This window comes from Zalophus californianus, chromosome 6 (genome assembly GCF_009762305.2).
Source record: "Zalophus californianus isolate mZalCal1 chromosome 6, mZalCal1.pri.v2, whole genome shotgun sequence".
Classification (NCBI taxonomy): domain Eukaryota; kingdom Metazoa; phylum Chordata; class Mammalia; order Carnivora; family Otariidae; genus Zalophus; species Zalophus californianus.
This window is the reverse complement of record NC_045600.1, coordinates 99,412,047-99,439,879: the sequence shown is the minus strand read 5'-3', so window position 1 is coordinate 99,439,879 and position 27,833 is coordinate 99,412,047. Positions and strand designations below refer to the sequence as shown.

The 27,833-nt window shown below is 38.5% G+C and overlaps 1 protein-coding gene across 3 annotated transcripts in view; it reads right to left on the bottom strand.

Moving 5' to 3' along the window:
• Positions 1–27,833, bottom strand: part of MINDY2 (MINDY lysine 48 deubiquitinase 2) — an 80,315-nt gene that overhangs the window by 38,022 nt on the left and 14,460 nt on the right. For all 3 annotated transcript variants that reach the window (XM_027570580.1, XM_027570579.1, XM_027570578.1), the window contains exons 3-4: positions 17,525–17,589; positions 11,915–12,073 (exon numbers count right to left, since the gene is read on the bottom strand). In XM_027570580.1, the coding sequence (XP_027426381.1) occupies positions 11,915–12,073; positions 17,525–17,589 (224 nt within the window). The remainder of the gene's footprint in view (positions 1–11,914; positions 12,074–17,524; positions 17,590–27,833) is intronic.

Here is a 27,833-nt window from a genome sequence, read left to right as displayed (position 1 = left end):
TGTCCATCGACTGATGAACAGATAAAGAAGATATGGTGTATATATACAATGGAATCTTACTCAGCCATAAAAAAGAATGAAATCTTGCCATTTGCAACGACATGGGTGGAGCTAGAGGGTATAATGCTAAATGAAATAAGCCAGTTAGAGAAAGACAAATACTGTATGATTTCACTCATATGTGGAATTTAAAAAAGAAAACAAACGAGCAAAGGAAAAAAAAAGGAGAGAGACAAACCAAGAAACAGACTCTTAACTGTAGAGAACAGACTGATGGTTACCAGAGAGAGGTGGGTAGGGGGATGGGTGAGATAGGTGACAGGGATTAAGGAGTGCACATGTCGTGATGAGCACCAGGTGATGCATGGAAGTGTTGAATCAATATATTATACACCTGAAACTAATATTACACTGTATGTTAACTGGAATTTAAATAAAAACTTAAAAAAAAATTGAAGTGTGAATGAAGACTCTAATATAGCTAATAGTAATGTACCAATATTAAGTTTTGATATGTGTACCAAGGTTATGTAAGATTAAGAGAAATGGGGTGAAAAGTATGCAGGAATTCTCTGTAATATCTTTATAAGTTTTCTGTAAATCTGAAATTATTCAAAAATAAAAATTTATTAGTTTTTTTAAAGTATATATTCATTAGGTTTTATTTTCTGCTTCTGTCAATTACAGAGAAAGACATAACATCTTCCAGTATGGCAATCTATTTCTTTTTATAATTCTGTTAAATTTTGCTTTATATAGTTTGAGATTATATGATTAGATGCATACAAATTTTATTTTATTTTTTTAAAGATTTTATTTATTTATTTGACAGAGAGAGACACAGCGAGAGAGGGAACACAAGCAGGGGGAGTGGCAGAGGGAGAAGCAGGCTTCCCAATGAGCAGGGAGCCCAATGCGGGGCTCGATCCCAGGACCTTGGGATCATGACCTGAGCCGAAGGCAGACGTTTAATGACTGAGCCACCCAGGCGCCCACAAATTTTATTTTTGTCAAAAACAGACCTTTAGGGCGCCTGGGTGGCTCAGTTGGTTAAGCAACTGCCTTCGGCTCAGGTCATGATCCTGGAGCCCCAGGATCGAGTCCCGCATCGGGCTCCCTGCTCAGCAGGGAGTCTGCTTCTCCCTCTGACCCTCTCCCCTCTCATGCTCTCTCTCTATCTCATTCTCTCTCTCAAATAAATAAATAAAATCTTAAAAAAAAAAAAAACTGACCTTTATTCTTTGTGGCAGTTCCCATGGGTCCAAAGAATGAGCAATCAATCAGGTATTTACTTTCTAGGTGTCTCTGGGCACATACAAATCTAAAACAATTATATCTCCTCGGCAAATTAAACATTAAGCAATTGTATGGCATCTTTTTTTCCCCCTCTTTACTTGCAACCTTTGTTTTTTATATCTCTTGTGAATAATAAATATATATTATTTTAACCCAACCTCAGAATCACTTTTAACTAGAGCATTTAGTCCTATTTACACTTACTATAATTATTTATATACTTGAACTTATTAAATCTACTCTTTGTCCCATCAGTTCAACATTCCTTTACCTCTTCTTTCTTCCTTCTCTTTAGATTAATTTTTCTCTTTTCTACTAATCTAGAAGTTACCCACTATGTTTTCTATTCTTTTCATAGTTACTCTAAAAGAGCATTATCCAATAGCACATTCTGTAATAATGGAAATATTCCAAATCTGTGTTGTTCAATAAGATATGCACTGGCCACATGTGGCTACTGAGCAATTGAAATATACCTAGTGCAACTCAGAAACTAATTTTTAATTAAATTTAAATAGCTACATTTGGCTACCACATTGGACAAAGAAGTTACAGAAACTATAACATCTACCCCTACACAAAGTCAGAAGTTAATATTCTCTTCTTGAACAATTAAATCTAGGCCCTTAGAATACTTTACCTTCCTCCCAACTTATGCTATTTTTGTATTTGCTAATGTTTTTAAAATCCCAAAAGATAGCGTTATTATTTGATACAGTCCACATTTCTATTTATCCACATATTTATGTTATTTTCTCTTCATTCACTTTTCCCTCCATCTGAGATCATTTTCCTTATTTCTAAAATCCTTGTTTAGAATTTCCATTAATGTTGGTCTATTGCCAGGAAGCTTTTTTTTTTTTGAGATTTAAAAAAATGTTTAAGTAATCTCTACGCCCAATGTGGGGCTTGAACTTAGAACCCTGAGATCAAAAGTCACATGCTCTATTGACCGAGCCAGCCAGGCACCCCAAGGAAGCTATCTTAATTTAATTAACCTACAAAATGATTTTGTTCCATTCTTGAAAGATAATTTTTCTGGGAACAGGACTATAGGTTAGCATTTGTCTTCTTTCAGCACACTCAATATATCATTTCCACTTGTTATCTGGCTTCCAATGTTGCTTTTAAAGAGTTATTATCAATTAATAATGAAAAAATATCCTCTCAGTGGCTGAATTCTGGTGCTCACCATCAAGAGAACAGCTGAAATTTATTTGCAAGATAATCATTTGCAGAATACATCATCAGAATACAAAGAACTAACCAGTTCTGAGAGGTAGTTCATATACACCTATCGATTACTAACTTTTGCCGTGCTCTTTTTCCTTTCTCAGCAGCAGAATCATTCTGTCACAAATTAAGTAAGTAAAATAGATAAAAAGCACAGCCCTCACCCCTTCCAAGAGTTTGAAAACACTGTGTATACCAGAAAAGTCTGATGAACTACACTTGAGTATATGTTTTTCTTTTTTTTTTAATTTTTTTATTGTTATGTTAATCACCATATATTACATAATTTGTTTTGGTGTAGTGTTCCATGATTCATTGTTTGTTCATAACACCCAGTGCTCCATACAGAATGTGCCCTCTTTAATACCCATCACCAGGCTAACCCATCCCCCTACCCTCCTCCCCTCTAGAAACCTCAGTTTGTTTTTCAGAGTCCATCATCTCTCCTGGTTCGTCTCCCCCTCTGACTTACTCCCCTTCATTCTTCCTCTCCTGCAATCTTCTTCTTTTTCTTTTTTCTTAAAATATGTTGCGTTATTTGTTTCAGAAGTACAGATCTGTGATTCATCAGTCTTGTACAATTCACAGCGCTCACCATAGCACATACCCTCCCCAATGTCTATCACGCAGCCACCCCATCCCTCCCACCCCGACCACTCCAGCAACCCTCTGTTCCTGAGATTAAGAATTCCTCATATCAGTGAGGTCATCTGATACATGTCTTTCTCTGATTGACTTATTTCACTCAGCATAACACCCTCCAGTTCCATCCACGTAGTTGCAAATGGCAAGATCTCACTCCTTTTGATGGCTGCATAATATTCCATTGTGTATATATACCACATCTTCTTTATCCATTCATCTGTCGATGGACATCTTGGCTCTTTCCTCAGTTTGGCTATTGTGGACATTGCTGCTATAAACATTGAGGTGCACGTACCCCTTCGGATCCCTACATTTGTTTCTTTGCGGTAAATAACCAGTACTGCAATTGCTGGATCGAATGGTAGCTCTAATTTCAACTGTTTGAGGAACCTCCATACTGTTTTCCAGAGGGGTTGCACCAGCTTGCATTCCCACCAACAGTGTAGGAGGGTTCCCCTTTCTCCACATCCCCGCCAACATCTGTCGTTCCCTGACTTGTTAATTTTAGCCATTCTGACGGGTGTGAGGTGGTATCTCATTGAGGTTTTGATTTGGATTTCCCTGATGCCGAGCGATGTTGAGCACTTTTTCATGTGCCTGTTGGCCATTTGGATGTCTTCTTTGGAAAAATGTCTGTTCATGTCTTCTGCCCATTTCTTGATTGGATTATTTGTTCTTTGCGCGTTGAGTTTGATAAGTTCTTTATAGATTTTGGATACTAGCCCTTTATCTGATATGTCATTTGCAAATATTTTCTCCCATTCTGTCGGTTGTCTTTTGGTTTTGTGAACTGTTTCTTTTGCTGTGCAAAAGCTTTTTATCTTGATGAAATCCCAATAGTTCATTTTTGCCCTGGCTTCCTGTGCCTTTGGTGATGTTTCTAGGAAGAAGTTGCTGCGGCTGAGGTCGAAGAGGTTGCTACCTGTGTTCTCCTTTAGGATTTGGATGGACTCCTGTCTCACGTTTAGGTCTTTCAACCATTTGGAGTCTATTTTTGTGTGTGGTGTAAGGAAATGGTCCAGTTTCATTCTTCTGCATGTGGCTGTCCAATTTTCCCAACACCATTTGTTGAAGAGACGGTCTTTTTTCCACTGGACATTCTTTCCTGCTTTGTCAAAGATAAGTTGACCATAGAGTTGAGGGTCCATTTCTGGGCTCTCGATTCTGTTCCATTGATCTATGTGTCTGTTTTTGTGCCAGTACCATACTGTCTTGATGATGACAGCTTTGTAATAGAGCTGGAAGTCCGGAATTGTGATGCCGCCAGCTTTGCTTTTCTTTTTCAATATTCCTCTGGCTATTCGGGGTCTCTTCTGGTTCCATACAAATTTTAGGATTATTTGTTCCATTTCTTTGAAAAAAGTGGATGGTATTTTGATGGGGATTGCATTGAATGTGTAGATTGCTCTAGGTAGCATTGACATCTTCACAATGTTGGTTCTCCCAATCCATTAGCATGGAACGTTTTTCCATTTCTTTGTGTCTTCTTCAATTTCTTTCCTGAGTATTTTATAGTTTTCTGAGTACAGATCCTTTGCCTCTTTGGTTAAATTTATTCCTAGGTACCTTATGGTTTTGAGTGCAATTGTGAATGGGATCGACTCCTTGATTTGTCTCTCTGCTGTCTTGTTGTTGGTGTATAGGAATGCCACTGATTTCTGTGCATTGATTTTATAGCCTGTTACTTGACTGAATTCCTGTATGAGTTCTAGCAGTTTTGGGGTGGAGTCTTTTGGGTTTTCCACATAAAGTATCATATCATCTGCAAAGAGTGAGAGTTTGACTTCCTCTTTGCCGATTTGGATGCCTTTGATTTCTTTTTGTTGTCTGATTGCTGTGGCTAGGACTTCTAATACTATGTTGAATAGCAGTGGTGAGAGTGGACATCCCTGCCGCGTTCCTGACCTTAGGGGAAAAGCTCTCAGCTTTTCCCCATTGAGAATGATATTCGCTGTAGGTTTTTCATAGATGGCTTTTATGATATTGAGGTATGTACCCTCTATCCCTATACTCTGAAGAGTTTTGATCAAGAAAGGATGCTGTACTTTGTCAAATGCTTTTTCTGCATCTATTGAGAGGATCATATGATTCTTGTTCTTTCTTTTGTTAATGTAGTGTATCACGTTGATTGATTTGCGGATGTTGAACCAGCCTTGCAGCCCAGGGATAAATCCCACTTGGTCGTGGTGAATAATCCTTTTAATGTACTGTTGGATCCTATTGGCTAGTATTTTGGTGAGAATTTTTGCATCCATGTTCATCAAGGATATTGGTCTGTAATTCTCCTTTTTGATGGGATCTTTGTCTGGTTTTGGGATCAAGGTAATGCTGGCCTCATAAAATGAATTTGGATGAAATGAAATTTCCTTCCATTTCTATTTTTTTGGAACAGTTTCAGGAGAATAGGTATTAATTCTTCTTTAAATGTCTGATAGAATTCCCCTGGGAAGCCATCTGGCCCTGGGCTTTTGTTTCTTGGGAGATTTTTGATGACTGCTTCAATTTCCTTAGTGGTTATAGGTCTGTTCAGGTTTTCTATTTCTTCCTGGTTCAGTTTTGGTAGTTGATACATCTCTAGGAATGCACCCATTTCTTCCAGGTTATCTAATTTGCTGGCATAGAGTTGCTCATAATATGTTCTTATAATTGTTTGTATTTCTTTGGTGTTGGTTGTGATCTCTCCTCTTTCATTCATGATTTTGTTGATTTGGGTCATTTCTCTTTTCTTTTTGATCAGTCTGGCCAGGGGTTTATCAATCTTGTTAATTCTTTCAAAGAACCAGCTCCTAGTTTCGTTGATCTGTTCTACTGTTCTTTTGGTTTCTAGTTCATTGATTTCTGCTCTGATCTTTATTATTTCACTTCTCCTGCTGGGTTTAGGCTTTCTTTGCTGTTCTTTCTCCAGCTCCTTTAGGTGTAGGGTTAGATTGTGTATTTGAGACCTTTCTTGTTTCTTGAGAAAGGCTTGTATTGCTATATACTTTCCTCTCAGGACTGCCTTTGCTGTATCCCAAAGATTTTGGACAGTTGTGTTTTCATTTTCATTGGTTTCCATGAATTTTTTTAATTCTTCTTTAATTTCCTGGTTGACCCATTCATTCTTTAGTAGGATGCTCTTTAGCCTCCATGTATTTGAGTTCTTTCCGACTTTCCTCTTGTGATTGAGTTCTAGTTTCAAAGCATTGTGGTCTGAAAATATGCAGGGAATGATCCCAATCTTTTGGTACTGGTTGAGACCTGATTTGTGACCTAGGATGTGATCAATTCTGGAGAATGTTCCATGGGCACTAGAGAAGAATGTGTATTCCGTTGCTTTGGGATGGAATGTTCTGAATATGTCTGTGAAGTCCATTTGGTCCAGTGTGTCATTTAAAGTCTTTATTTCCTTGTTGATCTTTTGCTTAGATGATCTGTCCATTTCAGTCAGGGGGGTGTTAAAGTCCCCCACTATTATTGTATTGTTGTCAATGTGTTTCTTTGCTTTTGTTATTAATTGCCTTATATAATTGGCTGCTCCCATGTTCGGGGCATAGATATTTACAATTGTTAGATCTTCTTGTTGGATAGACCCTTTAAGTAGGATATAGTGTCCTTCCTCATCTCTTATTACAGTCTTTGTTTTAAAATCTAGTTTGTCTGATATAAGGATTGCCACCCCAGCTTTCTTTTGGTGTCCGTTAGCATGGTAAATGGTTTTCCACCCCCTCACTTTCAATCTGGGGGTGTCTTTGGGTCTAAAATGAGTCTCCTGCAAACAGCATATGGATGGGTCTTGTTTTTTAATCCAATCTGATAGCCTGTGTCTTTTGATTGGGGCATTTAGCCCATTTACATTCAGGGTAACTATTGAAAGGTATGAATTTAGTGCCATTGTATTGCCTGTAAGGTGACTGTTACTGTATGTTGTCTGTGTTCCTTTCTGATCTTTGCTGCTTTTAGGCTCTCTCTTTGCTTAGAGGACCCCTTTCAATATTTCTTGGAGGGCTGGTTTCGTGTTTGCAAATTCCTTTAGTTTTTGTTTGTTCTGGAAGCTTTTTATCTCTCCTTCTATTTTCAATGACAGCCTAGCTGGATATAGTATTCTTGGCTGCATATTTTTCTCGTTTAGTGCTCTGAAGATATCTTGCCAGTCCTTTCTGGCCTGCCAGGTCTCTGTGGATAGGTCTGTTGCCAATCTAATATTTTTACCATTGTAGGTTACATATCTCTTCTCCCGAGCTGCTTTCAGGATTTTCTCTTTGTCTCTGAGACTCGTAAGTTTTACTATTAGATGTCGGGGTGTTGACCTATTTTTATTGATTTTGAGAGGGGTTCTCTGTGCCTCCTGGATTTTGATGCCTGTTTCCTTCCTCACATTAGGAAAGTTCTCTGCTATTATTTGCTCCAATATACCTTCTGCCCCTCTCTCTCTTTCTTCTTCTTCTGGGATCCCAATTATTCTAATGTTGTTTCGTCTTATCGAATCACTTATCTCTCGAATTCTGTCCTCGTGATCCTGTAGTTGTTTCTCCCTCTTTTTCTCAGCCTCTTTATTTTCCATCATTTGGTCTTCTATATCACTGATTCTCTCTTCTGCCTCATTTATCCTAGCAGTTAGTGCCCCCATTTTTGATTGCACCTCATCAATAGCCTTTTTGATTTCGACTTGGTTAGATTTTAGTTCTTTTATTTCTCCAGAAAGGGTTTCTCTAATAACTTCCACGCTTTTTTCAAGCCCAGCTAGTATCTTTAAAGTCATGATTCTGAACTCTAGGTCTGACATCGTACTAATGTCTGTATTGAGTAGGTCCCTGGCTGATGGTACTACCTCTTGTTCTTTGTGCTGAGGTGATTTTTTTCATCTTGTCATTTTGTCCAGAGGAGAATAGATGAATGAGAGAACAAAATGCTAACAGGTTTACAACGTCCCCAGCAAATATGCTGTATACAAATCAGAAAAGACCTGAAACCAGGGGAAAAGAAAGGGAAAGAAAGAAAAAAGAAAGAGAAAAAAAAAAGATAAAAACAAAAACAGAACAATACAAAAAAAGCAGAATGTGATCAAATATGATCAGGCTAGTGCATAGATCAGTGCCACACACTAGATTTTGGGCGTATTTTGGTCTGTTAGAAAAAAGTGCCTCCTAAAATTTTAAAGGAAGAAAGACATATATGTACAAAATAAGGGTTGATACAATGAAGGGACAGGAGATGACTGTAAAGATGAAAATTATAAAAGATTTTATAAAAGGACTTGATAAGATAAGAAGTTGTTTGAAAAAAGAAAGAAGATTTAAAAAAAAAAAAGAAAAAAGGGAGAGAATGTGATCAGGCAGGAGACTAGAACAGAACCATACACTAGTGATTTAGGGTATATTTTTATCTGTTAGAAGAAACTGTATCTCAAAATTTTAAAGAGAGAACAACTTATATATATATGCCAAAAATAAGGGTAACTACTATGAAGGGATTAAAATATGACTCTAAAAATGAAAAATAAAAAGTTTTTTTTTTTTTTTAAAAAGAGATTGATAAGATGTTGGTTGAAAAAGGGAAAAAGAAAAAGAAAAAAAAAAACAGTTAACAAAAATTAACTTTGATGAACTAATGAATCATGGTAAAAAAAAAGCCATGAATTCTATGTGCAGTATTCCCCTAGCGCTGGAGTTCTCCCGTTCTCCTTGATCAGTAAACTTGGTCTTGGCTTGCTGGCTGTTCGTGCTGATCTTCTGGGGGAGGGGCCTGTTGCTGTGGTTTCCAAATGTCTTTGCCGGAGGCTGAATTGCCCCGCCCTTGTCGGTCCGGCCTAAGCAAGCTGCTCGGGTTTGATCTCAGGAGCTTTTGTTCCCTGCAAGCTCTCCGTACAGCCTTGGAGGACGAAGGCAAAAATGGTGGCCTCCCAATCTCCACCCGGAGGAGCTGAGAACTTGGGGCCCCGCTCCTCAGTGCGCCCCCAGAGAAAAGCAGTCACTCCCTTGTCCCTGGTCTCCGGCCGCTCTCCGTGCTCACCCGGCCTGTGACCGAGCGTTTGTATCTCTGGCACCCGACCCCGTGTGGAGTCTCCAAACCCAGCAGATCCCTGCAGTGCGTTCCCGCGCCGCTCCTCCCTGGGAAGGAAGGGGAGTCTCCCCGGATCTGCCGCTTGTTGGGTCCCTGCTGCAGGAGCAGTGGCCCGACTGGGCCGCGGATCACAGTTTATGGCCACCCCGAGCTGAGAGCCTGCGCCTCGGCTCCGTCTCTGCAGCCGGCTTCCCCGCTCCGATACCTGGGAGCTCTGGCGCACTCAGGCTCCCCCGGTCTTTCTGTGACCCCGAGGGTCCTGAGACCGCACTGTCCCGCGAGGGTTCCACCCCCGCTTAGCCACTGGAGCGACGTCCCTCAGCGGAGTCGACTTCTAAAAGGTCCGATTTTGTGCTCCACGGCTCTAGCACTTGCCAGAAGCGGCCGGCGGAGGCCCCTCCCCCGCCGTCTATCCTCCCGAATATCGCCTTGGATTCACTTCTCCACACGTCCTACCTTCCAGTAAGTGGTCGCTTCTCTGTTCAGATAGTTGTTGCTACTCTCCTCTGATCTCCTGTTGAGTTCGTAGGTGTTCAGAATGGTTTGATCCCTATTCAGCTGAATTCCTGAGACCAGACGAAATCTAGGTCTCCTACTCCTCCGCCATCTTGCCACTATTATCGAGTATATGTTTTTCTTTAAGCATATGAATTCAACTGTTTAGCAGACAATATACAGCTCTACACAGTCAGAGAGATGATCTGAGTAAAATTTTTAAGAACTCAGGCTTAAGTTCCTCAGGCTGTCAGCTCATTCTCCTCAAGAATCTAGGCAATCTGGCATTGTCATCTGCCAGGATCCAAAATGGCTCACCTTGGATATGTAAAATGCTGGACATGGTTATACTTTTCAGTGATATTCTCAGAGACAGAATGCCAATAAAGATACAGATGCCCTGTTTACAGTAAGCCATGCTTTCCTTGCCCAGACTACCAGTTGCTTTTACCAACAGACAAGGATGGAGAAACTACTGCTATTGCGATCTCTCCGTCCTTGTAGTTAATGCTTCATGCCATCAATCAATATTTACTAAGAACCTACTATGTGCCAACCACTGTTCTAAACAATGAGATATAAGAGCCCAGCCCTCATAAAACATTCTAGTGGGAGATGAGAGTCAATCAAGTAAATAAATAATAATTCCAGATAACGGTAAGTGGTAAAGAAAATCAAATAGGATTGTGGGAGAGGAAATGACTGAGGAAAAGGAGGGTGACTAATTTCAACAAGTTGTCAGAAAGGGTCTGTCTAACAAGGTGATATTTGACCTGAGATCTGAATAGTGAGGTATCAGAAACATGAAGATCTGGGAGAACAATGTGTAAAACAATGTTCCACAGTAGGCAATCAGCCAGTAGAAAAACCTGAAATAGGAATGAACTTGACATGTCTGAAGAACAGAAGAGCAGTCAGCATTACTAGAGAGTAGTAAAAAAAAAAAAAAAAAAAGCGATAATTATATGAGGTGAAGTTGGACAGACAGGCAGAGTCTAGGTCATGCAGCATATCATAAAAACTCTAAAAAGGATTTTGTATCTTATTGGAGTTACAGTGGAGGTTTTTAAGGAAAGGAGGGGGACACAGGCATCAAGGGGAGGGTTATTTTACAAAGATCACTCTGAGTGCCAAGACAACTCAATGGGGGAAAGAATAATCTTTTACAAAGAGTACAACAAATACTACTAGGACAACTGGATATCCACATGCAAAAGAATAAAACTGGATCCCTTGTCAAACTATATACAAAGATTAACTCAAAATTGATCAATCACACTCCTGAATATAAGCATTAAAACTTTATAAAACTCTTAGAAGAAGATACAGGAGTAAATCTTTGTGACTTTGGGTTAGGCAAAGCCTTCTTAGGACACCAAAAGCATAAGCAACAAAAGAAAAAAAAGAGATAAATTGGACATCATCAAAATTAAAAACTTTTTGGCCTCAAGAACACCATCAATAAAGTGAAAAGACTATCCCCAGAATGGTAGAAAATATTTACAAATCATATATCTAGCAAGAGACTTATACCTAGAATATATAAAGAACTCTTGCAACTCTATAACAAAAAGACAAATAGCCCAATTAAAAATGGGGAACGGATCTGCAGACATTTCTCCTAAGAAGATATAGAAAAGGCCAATAAGCACATGAAAAGATATTCAACATTATTAGTCAAAAGAAATACAAACAAATCCACAATGAGATGCAATTTTATACCTATTAGTATGACTATAATCCAAATAACAGATAATAACAAGTGTTGGTGAGAATGGGGACTCAACTTTGTAGGTAACTCCTAACTCCCTGAAGTTATAGTCAGAAGTCTTGGACAAACTGAGCAGTCTGGAGGACAGTGCCCTTAACCTCACAATTTGGCTAATTTCAGATAAAACTACAAAAATGTAACAATCAGAGGGGCATCTGCATGGTTCAGTCGGTTAAGTGTCCGACTCTTGATTTCAGCTCAGGTATGATCTCAGGGTCATGAGATCGAGCCCCGTGTTGGGCTCCATGCTGCGTGTGGAGCATGCTTAAGAGGCTGTCGCTCTCCCTCTGCCACTCATGCTCACTCTCTCAAAAAAAAAAAAAAAATATATATATATATATATAAAACAATCAGAAAATATAAATCTAGATTTAATTTCCAAATGAATAAATTTTACTATATTTGTGTTTTTATGATTTTAAATTTTCTACTTACCTGTGGATCCACTAACCACCCATGGTACAAAGGAATATCAAGAAGATCAAATACAATGCATTCTGGTGTATATTCAAATACTCGAACACCAGTGAATTTTACGTTTACATCCAAGCCTGTCTGCAGTTTGTGCAAGATTGCCATAGCATCACTCATGTTCTGAAAATAGAAAGGAGAAAGGTAAAGATGAGAAAAATCAAACGACAATGACAATAACAACAGCAAAGATACTTGAATGCAGGCACATTTACTTCTACTTTTCCATTTTATCCAATTTATTTGTCCCTTCAACCAATTTTTATTAAGTGCCTACTATGTACCAGGCACTAATTTGAGTTCTAAAGAGATAACAGTGAATAAAACAAAGTTCCTGATCTCCTGTAACTAATATTCTATTTTGAGAGACAAATACATATACAATATAATGTCAAGTATTTAAGGAAAATTGAACAGGATAATGACATACAGACTGAGAGGGATGAGGGACCTATTTTAGACCAGAAAGACCAAAGACAAAGTTTCTAGTCAAAGAGTATTACCTCTCCCACTTTGGGGCATATATCCAAAAGAACTGAAAATAACATCTTGAAGAGATACTTGCATCCCCATGTTCATTGTAGCATTATTCATAATAGTCAAGAGGTGGAAACAGCCCAAATGTCCAGTGACATAAAAATGGATAGAGACATTGTGGTATACACATACAATGGAATATTATTCAGCCTTAAAAAAAAAAAAAAGGAAATTCTATCAGGGCGCCTGGGTGGCTCAGTCATTGAGTGTCTGCCTTCGGCTCGGATCATGATCCCAGGGTTCTGGGATCGAGCCCTGCATCAGGCTCCCTGCTCTGCGGGAAGCCTGCTTCTCCCTCTCCCACTCCCCCTGCTTGTGTTCCCTCTCTCACTGTGTCTCTGTCAAATAAGTAAAATCTTAAAAAAAAAATAAAAGGAAATTCTATTACGTGCTACAATATGGATGAAACTTGAGGACATTATGCTGAGTGAAGTAAGAAATCACAAAAGGACAAATGCTATGTGATTCCACTTACATGAAATATCTAGAGTAGTCAAAATCCTGGAAACAGAAAGCAGAACGGTGGTTGTCAGGGGATGGACAAAGGGAAAGCTGGGGAGTTGTTCAATGGGTTTAGAGTTTCACAGTTTTACAAGATGACAATGTTCTAGAGATCTGTTATCAACGTGAATATAGTTAACATTACTGAACTATACACTTAAAAATATTAAGGGATTAAATTTTATATGTTTTTTGAGATTCTATTTATTTATTTGAGAGAGAGAAGAGAGCATGAGCAGGGGAGGGGCAGAGAGAGAGGGAGAAGCAGACTCCCCACTGAGCAGGGAGCCCGCCTCGGGCAACTGATCCCAGGACCCAGGGATCATGACCTGAGCCGAAGGCAGATGCTTGACCGACTGAGTCACCCAGGCGCCCCTAAATTTTATATTGTTTTTAAATCACAATTTAAAAAGAAAAAGAGGGCGCCTGGGTGGCTAAGTCGTTAAGCATCTGCCTTTGGTTCAGGTCATGGTCCCAGGGTCCTGGGATCGAGCCCCACATCGGGCTCCTTGCTCAGCCGGAGTCCTGTTCTCCAGCTCCCTCTGTCCCTGCTTGTGTCCCCTCTCTCACTGTGTCTCTCTCTGTTGAATAAATAAATAAAATCTTTAAAAAAATAAAAAAAAGAAATGAGCTATCAAGCTTGAAAAGACACAGGAAATTTAAATGTACATTGCTAAGTGAAATAAGCCAACCTGAAATGGCTACATATTGTATGAGTCCAAATGATATTCTGGGAAAGATGGAGGCAGTGAAAAGATCAGTGGCTGCCAGGGGTTAGGAAGAGGGAGGGACTTATAGGCAGAGCACAGAGGATTTTTTAGGGCAATAAAACTACTCTGTATGGAACTAAAATGGTGGAAATTTGTCATTATACATTTTCAAAACCCACAGAATGTCTAACAAGAGTGAGCTTTAATGTGAACGATGGACTCTGGGTGATAATTATGTATCGATGAATGGATATTGATAGTAGGGGAACATTTGCATGTGTGGGATGGGGAGGGACAGGAGGTATATGGCAACTCTGTTCTTCCCACTCAGTTTTGCTGTCAACTGCTTTAAAAAGGTGGGGGAGCTCTATAAAAATGGCACTTAAATATCAACCAAAGCAAAATATTGACTCTGAAGCTCTGGGGAAAAAAGCACTCCAAACAAAGTAGACACTAGTACAAAAACTCTGATGCAGAAATGATTTGATACTATGTCCATGGAACAGCAAGGAGTCCTGAATAGCTAGAACAAAATTAAGTAGAAAGTGTAGGAGATGAAGTCAGAGAAAGAAAAAGACAAATACAAAGACTTGTTGCCCAAATTAAGGAGTCATTCTGTCCACCTCTGTTGTCTCTGTAAATATGGTCGCATAAATCTGTAATGAATACTATTTTAAAATATGTTTTTAACATTTTTAATACAGTAAATATGGTCATACTTATAGAGGATATATTTGATGAAACAAAAAACTCCAATATATAATTTTTTTAAAGATTTTATTTATTTATTTGACAAAGAGAGAGAGAGTGAGAGCAGGAACACAAGCAGGGGGAGTGGGAGAGGGAGAAGCAGGCTTCCCGCCGAGCAGGGAACCTGATGCTGGGCTCAATCCCATGACCTGAGCCGAAGGCAGACGCTTAATGACTGAGCCACCCAGGCGCCCCCCAATATATAAAATTTAATACAATTTTTATTTAATCCCTACTGTTAATCAGACACTGTGCTACATATTGAAGATATAAAAAAATAGGAGGGGACTATAGCCTACCAGGCGGCTTATAGTAGAGAGGGTGAACACGAAATAAATCCTTTTATATTAAAACTAGGGACTCTCCCTGAAATCTGAAAAAGACAAACTTAGGTCATAAGAACAAAATTCTGTTTTACCAAATAACATAAAACTCCATTCGAAGAGACTATACAGACTGAAAATAGAAATTACTCAAATCTTTTAAATTTATCAATGAAGAATTTATAATAGGATAACATTGTTATATAATCTGGCTTTCATCAGTTTCACCTCTTCCTAATAACTATATTCTCCCAAAACAATATATTTTTTCAATCTTCCCAAAAGTTGAACCCTTGAAAATAATCAGCTTACATTTTTTCCCTTCAGTGCTATAAAACTTTTCCTAAGCCATAGCAATGATGAATCTGAAAAAATAGTAATAGTGGGCTATTGTAGGATTATAGTTCTACTGCTACTGGTTTTTCTTCTACATTTGTTAAATTCTTGGTTGCCAGTCACCCAATTTCCTTCAGGGTAGGTATAATTTCTAATAGCTCCTGGGCTCATGCTAACACTTTTATGTATCTTCTATATTTCTTTATAAATTATGTAATATTAAAATACCTATGGGCGCCTGGGTGGCTCAGTCGTTAAGCGGCTGCCTTCAGCTCAGGTCATGATCCCAGGGTCCTGGGATCGAGCCCCGCATCAGGCTCCCTTCTCAGAGGGAAGCCTGCTTCTCCCTCTCCCACTCCTCTGCTTGTGTTCCCACTTTCGCTGTATGTCTCTGTCAAATAAATAAAATCTTAAAAATAAAATAAAATATCTAAATTGACAGCATTTGATAATCTCCATAAATATCAATAACACTGACAAAAAAATGAACATTTGTAAACAAAAGAACTAAAAGGAGAGTATTTTGCCATTTTGTTCCTAAACCCAAATTGTGATATTAATAATATCAAATATAAATCCTTGGGATGGTTGCTTATATCCCAAGAAAGAATTACTATTGATTCCTTTAAGTCAGTGGTTAAACTGTTTTTTAAAATTTTTCACAAAGGTACTTCTGACATGGTGAAATATTTTTAATGTAAATATAAAATATACTTTAAAAATATATTTGCAGTCATTTAAAAACCTGTCATACATACACACACACACAGAGTGCTTTCTTGTGTTGTCAGGGTATCTATCATTAAACAAAACTGGAAAAAATATGCTTTTTGTTTATATTACTACTTCTGGCAGAGAAGTTTAATTAAGAAGATTTCAGCTCTACATTGGTCTTTCTTGAATTTAAGGCTTAAAACTTTCTGTTCACATAAAATTATACAAAAAAGAACACTATTAAATCACACCTGTAGAACATTAAACACCAGCTTAAACTCAGCCTTATCAGTTTCGTACATGTTATTCTCATAATTAATGGTAATGTAATCATACTACCTTATAAACAGTTCTAAGAGTGTATCTTATACGTAGGGTATTTTTTATCTGACATGTATTTCTCTTAAGAAATATAAGTGGTTGTTAGATATTGTTTCAACTTGAAACAAAACTTTACTTCCAATCATTTTTCAAGAGTCTAGATCACTTTAATGGAAGTATTTCCTGAGACTGCAAGATGGACTTGAAAAAACAAACAAAATGCTGGTATCATTGGCAAATACTCATCAATCAAGATTTTCTCAAGACTGCAACAAAAATAAACAAATGTTGAGGGTGATATGAAACTACAACTATCATCTACAATTCCTAATTTCAAGTTTTTGTATTAAGCAAAACAGCCTCACTAATTTCAATGAGATGGTATAAATTTGATAAATAATATAAATTGAATCTTATCACTTTATACTTACCACTTTCCTATATTAGAGGTTAGCATGAGGTTTCATTTGAAAAGACTTTCTAACGCAAAAAATATTTGGAAATTACTGCTTTAAGCTACAAATGCCAACAGAATTTAGATGACAGCATACCAATTTGGCTTTAGCTACACATTTCCTACCTTACAGAGTGAAGCAGTGCAATACGTTTGGTTTTTCAATTCTATTAGGACTAGATTATCAAGATCATTCAAATTCAAAAAAATCTGCAATACTAAAATGAGTTTTGCTTCCTAAGCCAATTTGTTACTGCTAAAAGTATTTAAAAATGTTGCTTTGAAAGTAACTATAAAGGTTCCAATGATGTCTATTTCTTCCCTGATACTTCCTTTCACTGTTAAGAACCTGACTCCTTCTTGCTTTTTGCTGTCAAACAGAAGAACAATACTGAAGAAAACGAAGTTCCCCTTGTTTCCTTCCAGCTCCAATAGTTTTGAGCTTCTCCTATTTTACAGAATAGAATCTCTAAAAAACATGCAAGAAATGTGGACACATTGAAACTACAAAAGAAAAGATTTTGTCCTAATGACACACAATAGACATCATTTACTCAACTTCCTCTCAAATATAATTATAAAATATAAATAAAATGAGGAAAAATGAATCAATGACAAATTCACTTGAAAGTCAATTTTTCAAGAAAAATACCAGGTTATCATTCTACATAGATCTGTAGATCTGTGTTTCATTCCATATAGCATATATATTCATATAAAGCAGAGATGTAAAAGTATGCCCTGTGGGCCAAAACTTGCTGAAGCTAAGAATGGTTTTTACATTTGTAAAGCGTTGTAAAATAAGAAAATGAATATGCCTATGAGCCACTGACAGAGACCAATGAATACATCCATTAAACACCAGCTTAAACTCACCCATTAAGTTAAAAATTACACATTTTAATATAACAAAAATTGTGTCTATTACCTGCTCATAGTTTAAACGTTGAATTTCTGAAATTTCCTTAGGCTTTGCATCAAGCATGTAATCTCCTGTAAAAAGAAATTGTGAAATTGCCTTTTTAAAATATTACTTTTTCATTACAAAGGTAATGATTTTAATTATAAATTATAGAAATAAGTGACACAAAACTGACCCCCAGTTCTACTCAGAGAAAAATCGGTGTTAACTAATTGCTATAACCTCAAATATTTTTTTCAATGTACATACTATAATGCTTTTGAACTTACTTCTACTTTCCAATATATTTGAGCATTTTTCCATGTCACTACAATAAAGCTCTAAAAGGCTGTACCAAGTCTCAATGCTATCAACAATATAAACTGCTACCTCATTACTTTCTCAAGAATGGGTGTTATCGGGTCACCTGGGTGGCTAAGTTGGTTAAGCAACTGCCTTCCGCTCAGGTCATGATCCCAGGGTCCTGGGATTGAGCCCCGCGGGCTCCTTCCTCTGCAGGGAGCCTGCTTCTCCCTCTCCCTCTGCCTGACACTCCCCCTACTTGTGCTCTCTCTGTCAAATAAATAATAAAAAACCCAAAAAACCAACAGCTGTTATCAGTGTTTTAAATGTTTGCCATTCTAAGAAGTACACAATATATTTTTTGCCCTTGAGAAATCGGTATATATGTATTTTTGTTATCACCCTTCCCCCATCATCTTTTTAATATATGTATGACTTTTAGTATATGTGGCACCTTTTTAATGTATGTAACACCATTTTAATATATGCAGTAACTTTTTTATCTATGTTTTGCCTTTTTACTTTTTTATTTTATTTTTAAAAAGATTTTATTGATTATTTTAGAGAGAGGAAGAGCACATGCAAGCAGGGGAAGGAGCAGAGAGGGAGGGTGGGGGATAATATCTCAGGCTGCCTCCACACTAAGTGTGGAGCCCAATGTGGGACTCGATCTCACAACCCATGAGATCATGACCTGAGCCAAAACCAAGAGTCAGATGCTTAACTGACTGAGCCACCTGGGTGCCCCTATGTTTTGCCTTTTTAATAACATATTAACTATATATACTTTCCTTTTTTTAAAGATTTATTTATTTGAAAGAGAGAGCGAGGAAGTGGGAGGAGGGGCAGAGGGAGAGCATCTTTAAGCAGACTCCCTGCTGAGCAGGGAACCCAAGAGGGGTGGGCTCAATTTCACAACCCATGAAATCAATACCTGAGCAGAAACTAAGCGTCAGACACTTAACCAACTGAGCCACCCAGCACCCCTACACTTTTCTTTTAATTGCCTGTCTATATCATTTTTTCTTATTGAACTATAAAAGTTTTTTTAGTAAAATGACTTTTTAAAAGATTTTATTTTTAGTAATCTCTACACCCAACATGGGGCTCAAACTCAAAACGCAGAGACCAAGAGTTGCACGCTCCACTAACTGAGCCAGCCAGGCACCCCACCCCTCTCTTTTTTTAAGATTTTTTTTTATTAAAGATTTTTATTTATTTATTTGAGAGAGAGAGAGCACGAGCGGGGAGGGCAGGCAGAGGGAGAGGGCGAAGCAGACTCCCTACTGAGCAGGGAGCCCCACCTCAGGCAATCGATCCCAGGACCCTGGGATCATGACCTGAGCTGAAGGCAGATGCTTAATTGACTGAGCCACCCAGGTGCCCTTAAGATTTTTAAAATGTTCTTTTTTAAAAATGGAAGTATAGTTGATACACAATGTTATATTAGTTTCAGGTATACCATATCATGACTCAACAACTCTATATGTTATGCTATGTTCACAAGTGTAGCTACCATCTGTCATCATACAGCACTATTACAACATCAATGACTGTATCTCCTATGCTGTACTTTCATCTCCATGACTTATTCATTCCATAACTGGAAGCCTGTACCCTCCCACTCCCCTTCACCCATTTTGCCCATCTCCTCACACACCTCCCCTCTGGCAACTCCAGTTTGTTCTCTATATTTATGGGTCTCTTTCTGTAAAAACTTTTTTTCAATCGGAAGAATTAGAACACTTCCTGTTATACTGTGTGGCAAATATTTTTTTCCCGTATATTGTATTCTGACTTTATGGTGATGCTTTTTGTCTATTTTTTTTTACCATACAGAAATATTTAATTTTAATAACGTCAAATTCTTCTATTATGGTTTCTGATTGGATGTCATGTTTAGAAAGATCTTTACCTCTTAAGCATATACAAACATGCACATGTGCTTTCTTCACGTAATTTTTTGTTTACCTTCTTAATGTTTAAATCTTTAATTTATCTGGAATTTATTTCAATATAAAAAGTGATATATGGAACTAACTTCTCGCCTAGCCTCCCAAATCACTAAGTCGATAAAACTGTATGGGTTTTTTTTTTTAAGATTTTATTTTTAAATAATCTCTGCACTCAACATGGGGCTTGAACTCACAATCCAGAGATCAAGAGTTGCATGCTCCACTGACTGAGTCAGCCAGGCACCCAAAAATTGTTTTTAATGTAACTTTTATTTTTCTAATTCAAAATAAACCTCTAAAGAGTGCATCAAGTGTTCTCTTAAACTTTTCAACAAGAGATTTCTGATAACATCAAGAATCTCTGATAACAAAAGATTCCTATGAACATCAATATATTATTACTTGTGCTTTTTGTGTTTTTTTTTTTTAAGATTTTATTTAGGGGCGCCTGGGTGGCTCAGTCGTTAAGCATTTGCCTTCGCCTTCGCCTCAGGTCATATCCTGCTCCATGGGAAGCCTGCTTCTCCCTCTCACACTCCCTTTGCTGTGTTCCCTCTCTCGCTGTGTCTCTCTCTGTCAAATAAATAAATAAAATCTTTAAAAAAAATGTTTATTTATTTATCTGAGAGCGAGCATGAGCGGGGCAGTGCAGAGAGAGGGAGCAGCAGACTCCCCACTGAGCCAGGAGCCCGAGGTGGGGCTCAATCCCAAGACACCGGGATCGTGACCTGAGCCAAAGTCGGACACTCAACCGACTGAGCCACCCAGGTGCCCCCTGTGTATTCTTTTAATTAGAACTTTTTTTTTAAAGATTTTATTTATTTATTTGACATAGAGAGAGAGAGATAGTTGAGAGCAGGAACACAAGCAGGGGGAACAGGAAACAGAGAAGTAGGCCTCCCGCTGAGCAGGGAGCCCAATGTAGGGCTTGATCCCAGGACCCTGGGATCATGACCTGAGCTGAAGGCAGACGCTTAACGACTGAGCCATCCAGGCGCCCCTAATTAGAACTTTAAGTTATCAAATCTAACTAGTAATGATTTTATTCCACATAGGCACAAGAACTCCCAAAGCACTAAATTAACTGATCATAAAAATGTATAAGCAAGTCTACTTACCATTTTTGAGTCCTCTCCATACATGGCACACTGTATATTTGTATGTTAGGGCTTTCACATAGCGTTTAACTGAAAACTATGCTTTAATTAAATTCTATATACCATTTATTCAAATAAGTGAGGACACAATTACTATACTTGTGTCTTATATTTAGGTTCTGTATTTATCCTGATAAAAGACTGTACTTGCTCTCCTCACTAAAACCTTAGTGGAGTCAGGATGCAGAACATTCTAGAATTCAATATTAAATGACCCTGATTATGCTATCATAGATAAAACTTAAATGCTAAGGGTCGCCTGGGTGGCTCAGCCGGTTAAGCGGCTGCCTTCTGCTCAGGTCATGATCCCAGGGTCCTGGGATCAAGTCCCGCATCGCTTCTCCTGCTCCCTCTGCCTGCCTCTCTGCCTACTTGTTCTCTCTCTCTCTCTATGTCAAATAAGTAAATAAAATCTTTAAAAAAAAATTTAAATGCTAAGAGTAGAATAATTATTGTGAAAGACTCAAATACACAACTCTTTTCCTGAAGACAGAAAAGGTTTCTGCACAAGAGAATAACTTGGCTAAGGTAGGCAGCTTCTTAGATGGACCTCAACAGGGGCACCTGGGTGGCTCAGCTGGTTGGGCATCCAACTCTTGATCTCAGCTAGGGTCTTGATCTCAGGGTCGTGAGTTCGAGCCCCACATGGGGCTCCATGCTTGGCGTGGAGCCTACTTTTAGATGGACCTCAATAATTCCTGTCTTCTGGTATTCATATTTTTGTATAATCCCCTTCCCTTGAGTATGGGTTAGACTTATTAATTCACTTCTAGGGAATAAAAAAAAGGCATAAATAATGAAATGTCACTTCTGAAATTAGAATACAGAATATTGTGGCTTTTGTCATGATGCTCTCCCACTTGCTCACTCTGAGGAAAGCCAGGTGGCATGTTCTGAACTGCCTTATGGAGAGGCCTGCATGGCATGGAACTAAAGGAGGACTCTGGCTATGGTTAGTGAGGAACTGAGGAACTCAGTCCAACAACCTATGAGGAACTCAATCCTGCCAACAACCGTGTGAATAACCTTAAAGCAGACCCTCCTGAGTTGGGTCTGGGGATGAGACTGCAGCCCCAGCTGACACCCTGACTGCGGCTTCATGAGAGACCTTGAGCCAGTCACTTAGCTAAGCCATGCCTAGATTCCTGATGTACAGACACCATTAGATAATAAATGTTCATTATTAAACCGGTGAATTTTGGGGTGATGTATTATGCAGCAATAGATATCTATATTTTTAGGAAAGTTTGTAATAAAACTATCAGGTATTTTTAAAAGACTAAGTTTGAGCTTCTAAGAAAGATTTATTTATCTAAATAAATCATCGCTTAAGAGTGTTGTTTTATCTAGCTTATCTAACCTGTATATCTGAATTTGGTTAACAATACTATTTCAGGGGCTCAGTCAGTTAAGCGTCTGACCCTTGATTTTGGCTCAGGTTGTGATCTTAGGGTTATGAGATCAAGCCCCACGTTGGGCTCTGCACTAGACGTGAAGCCTGCTTAAAATTCTCTCTCTCCCCCTGCCCCTCCCCCACATCTCTCTCTCCCTCTCAAAAAACAAACAAATGAAAACAATACTAGTACAATCAAAAAATTGAGAGTTTAGAGAGTCTACTATGAGTATTTAATAATAGGCTAAAACAAATAAATGTTTCTCTTAAAAAACTAATAATTTGGTAGGGAAAAGAACATACAAGAAACAGAATGAGATGATGTAAAGTTTAACATAGCATAACATGTAATAAATGCCTGAAGTACCAATTGATTTTGAAAAGAGATACTGATAAAGCCTATAGCACCTAGAAATATCCTTTGGAAGGGGTCATATCTAAACTGGATTCAGAAAAAGGGCAGAACTTGGCAAGGCAGTGAGGGAAAATGCATTCTTTGAGGGAGAAACAGTGACAGAAAAGCACATAAAAGAAACATCATGCCTTGGGGTGCCTGGCTGGCTCAGTCAGAGCATGCAAACTCTTGATCTCGGGGTTGTGAGTTCCAGCCCCATGTTGGGTGTAGAGGTTACTTAAATATAAAATCTTTGAAAAAAAAAAAACAGAAAGAAAGAAACATCATGCCATATGGACAGCTCATAAGGTTTATACATAAGATTTATGTTGTAGGGGTGCCTGGGTGCCTCAGTTGGTTAAGCAACTGACTCTGGATTTTGGCTCTGGTCATGATCCTGGGGTCCTGGGATCCGGCCCTTTGTCAGGCTCTGCACTCAGCAGGGAGTCTGCTTGAGGATTTTCTCTCTCTCCTTCTCCCTTTGCTCCTCCCCCCGCTTATGTATGCCCTCTCTCTCTCTCTAAAATAAATAAATAAATCATAAAAAAAGAAAGGAAAGGCAGAGATGATGCCATTTATTTAAAAAAAAGGTATATGTTGTAGAGTGGTGGAAAATAGAGCTGGACAAGTAAACTGGATCAGATAATAGAAAATCATAAATAATATGTTGATAAGTTTGGCTGCTTATAAAAGATCATCAGGGATCTTTACCTTTATCAGTAGACAAGTGAAGTATGAAATTGATGCTTTAGGAAGATAACACTGTTATGTAGGCTAATTTGAAGGGGAGAGGAAACAACAGAGTTTGTAATAAATCATATCATGAAATACACACAGAAAGAGGAAAGAATTTCAGAAAAAGAACCCATAAGACTTTGCTACTAACGGGACATTCCAGACAAACAGAAATCAAGAAACAAAAACCTGACAGCTACACTAGGCCAAAAACTGGAAGAGAGGGTTTGGCAGTAGTTAGCTTATGCCAAGTAAGCATTAGGAATAGAGAGACAGGTCAACTCTGGGCAAAATTAAAATGCTTCAACAGTGACCTCCCTATCCTAGCTTGCAACGATCCTTTCACAACGCCAAAGCCCTCCAACAGGCCACATCCATGTTTGGCCCTGCTCCAATACTCTAGTAACAAAAATTTTCAAATTAAAATTTACTCCTCCTCTAACTTTTGCCAATCAAAATTCCCATTCCCTGTGGTCTCTAAGCTAGGTGCTAAGAAAGCAATTAATGGTTTGTCTTACAACCTTTCCACTAGCATTTGCTTATTAATTTAAAAGCATCTCTGGTTCCTCCAGAGAACTGAAGTAATCTCGAGAGGAGAAAATCCAAATAGCTTAGAAAATTAAACAATTTGTTCTGGCAGGGTTGGCCCTGAATGAAGTTCACTTTTGGCAAGACAGGGTCTTCAGAATCCCTTTTCTCACCTCATTCTTGCTTACTTCTCCCCCACCTCCCATTAGGATCATATTACTTTCTTTTTTTTATTTTTTAATTTTTTTAAAGATATTTATTTGACAGAGAGAGACAGCAGCGGGGAGTTGGAGAGGGAGAAGCAGGCTCCCCACTGAGCAGGGAGCCCAATGTGGGGCTTGATCCCAGGACCCTGGGATCATGGCCTGAGCCGAAAGCAGACGCTTAACAACTAAGCCACTCAGGTGCCCCAGGATATTACTTTCATGCTGCCCCTAGTAGTTGAGTCCCCCTAACCCAGGACTTCGAAACCTCTTTATTTACCCAGATTTAGATGTTTCTTCCTCAATTTTTCTTTTTCCCTATTAAAATTTTCTACCCTATGTCCTGCTTCCTCATGGCTTTGCTAGCTAACAAATTATACAAAGACATGCTAATTATTTTCTCCCAAGAAAAATACCATGTTAGCATTTTCATAGAATACACTTATGCCGCCACATTCACTGCATTGTTGACACCTCCAAATAACTTGCCCACAGTATGTGCTATCAGTATTTGCTGGATAAGAAAAATAAAAGAAAGAAAAAGACAAGTAGTGGGAATTTCAAATATTATATAAAAAATACTTTTGAGTGGTAAAGGGGGAGAAGGGACATACTTTTGAGTATATGAGCCTTTCAGGGAAGAGGTTAGGTAAATGGCATCAACCTATTACAGCAGAGAGCACAGCCTGAATGAAGTTAGAAGCTGTGGAGTAGCAGTGTAGTTTAGGCTAACACTGTCCAACAGAAATATAATAGCAAGCCACAAATTTAAGCCCATACGTAACTTTAAATTTTGGAGTAGACACATTGAAAAAAGTAAAAGGTGAAAATAATTTAAATAATTTATTTAGCCCAGTATATTAAAAATATTATCATTTCAACAGTATAAGACTCGTGATACTTTATTTTTTTTGCATTAAGTCTTTGAAATCCCGTGTATATTTTATACTTATAGAACATCTCAATTCACATTGGCAAAATTTTAAGTGCTCAATAGCCACATGTGGCTAGTGATTACTGTACTGGACAGTGCAGGTTTAGGTGATTATGCTCATGATCTGAGAACAAAGAAAGTAGGGCAGACAGTAATTAGATATGGAAGAGATGGATAGGAAACTGGGTTCAGAAACATATATTCTCATCACTTAAATTATATATATTAAACATTCAAATATCTCTTGATATTTGACCATATCTGAGCTACTATTATTATTTCCTAATTGGTCTCAATCAGACCATCTTAAAAACTACACTTAACATGTTATTAACTGCATTTAAGAAACTAAAATAGATTAAATAGCCTAGTATAGTAAACCCAAACTCCTCAACCTGGCTCCCAAAAGACTCTGCAGTTTAGCTGTAACCCACCTAATCCAAGCTCCATTCCAACAACAATACAACATGCAGACTTGCCAACTACAGTCAAATTGTACTCATTCACCATTCCTCCAACTATGCCTTATATATTTTCACCTCTAGCTTGAGCTTAAAATAGTTTCCACCTAGCCCTGTAACATTGTTTTTCTTTTTACAAGGGTTTAGATTTAACTATACTTAAAACCCAATACAAGTCATATGTTCTCTATTAAACCTTTTCCTACTTCTCACCCACTTCTCATACCCATTGCTGCCAAATTTCTCAAAAGTTATCTGCACTCAAGGTCTCCACTTACTCACCTCTTAAATGCTCTTCAACTCACCACTTCATTTCCAGCCCATCACTGTACTGACATTGTTTCTGTAAAGATCACAATAGCCTCCATGTTGCCAAATCACTTGGAGAGTACTCTCCAGTATTCTATACCCCATCTCCTTCCTTCTAACACTCCTTCTCTTGGCTCCACTATACAACCCTCTCTTGGCTCTTCTCCTATCTTACTGGCTACTTCTTCTCTTACTTCTCTGGACTCTACCCCATGCATTCAGCAGGGGCTATGTTGCCCCAGGAGGACAAAAACTGATTCCCTGGGGGGGAGTGGCCAAAAATATTTAAGCTAGTATAATGGTTTGTGGCCTTCAAAGGGCACAGTACATGAAGAAACATATAGTATGTCTGTGGTATTAAAATTTCCTGGAGTGGGTGATTAGGATAAAATATCTACAAAGGCTCCTTAGGGGGCAATAATTAAAAAAAAGACTGGGAAACACTGCTCTTCCCCATCTCTCCATGCTGGGAAACTTCAGGGGACAATCCTGACCCTCTTCTCTTCTCTCTTTATACTGTCTCTCTTAATGCTCTCATTAATTTCCACAGATTTAAATGCCATTTTTATACTGATGACTCCTAAATTCTTATCTTGAATTTCAGTGTCCGCTGGAACTCATGGACCCTCCTGAGCAAAATCTTCCAGGTATATTCTTCTCTTAATGTTCCCTTCACCTTCATGACTAAATGAAATTTGGCTCTGCCTTAATGACACTGCAGCCTTCTCAAGTGACAGTTCTCTCTCATGCTTCTTTACCAGTGAGCCTGGAGGTGGAGCAGGTATCTACTTGCTCCCTATTGTCATGTTGTCATTCTCTCTCCCCTTCCTCCCTAAAACTCCTCAGTTTTAAAACTCATACCATCAATTACTACTACCCATCATCCACCCACCTGGTTGCAATCTTCTATTAACTTCCAGGTCAATCCTTCTCATTCCTAGCTTACTACCTCACTTGAACACAAATCCTAACATAATTTTTTGGTAATTCCAATATTAATAGAGATAATCCATCCAATAACCTAGCTTTCTCTTCCTTGATCTCTTCTTCAACAAGAATCTTATATTCTTTTTTTTTTTTAAAGATTTTATTTGTTTATTTGAGACAGCGAGAAAGCGAGAGCACATGAGAGGGGGGAGGGTCAGAGGGAGAAGCAGACCCCCCGCTGAGCGGGGAGCCCGATGCGGGCCTCGATCCCGGGACTCCAGGATCATGACCTGAGCCGAAGGCAGTCGCTTAACCAACTGAGCCACCCAGGCGCCCAAGAATCTTATATTCTACCTTACCCTAGAAACTCATTCCCCATGGTCATACAGCTTTGTCATTACCAGGCTCCAAAACTTCTAAAGCTCCATCAGAACCCCTACAGTCCTTTAACTCCATCACATTTTTTTTTCAGCACATTTATATCTTTGTTTCCTCTTTATGCAACTCAAATCCTTGGCCCGTCATTATAATCACTCTTAACACACATCTTCAATTCTCTAGACTCTTTCTTCAACTTATTCACTTGGCAAAAACCCAACTCTGGTTAAATCCTGCCCCCCCCCCCCCACTATGTAGGCCTATACTCACGCAGCTAAATGTGACTGGAGAAATCATACCACCATGCTCGCTGCTCTCACTCACTTCAGAGGTAATGCCCAGGAACATATCACATCTCCCATTCACTCTCCTACTCTTCTACAGGCAATTATTGCATACCTTCCCTCTCACATCCAACAACTCTTTCTTCATTCTCACTCTCAGCTGATGATCTGGTTCCCTATCTCACTGAGAAAATAAAAGTACTCAAAAGACCGTCTACAAGCTACCACAGCCACATCTACCCACCTACCTGCATCTATTTTTAATACATTCTGTCTCACCTCTTATTGCTACTGATGAGCTATCTATATACTATCTAAGACTAATTCTTCTATTTGTCAAAAGTACTCTTTTCAATTTCTTTCCTCCAGTTTTCT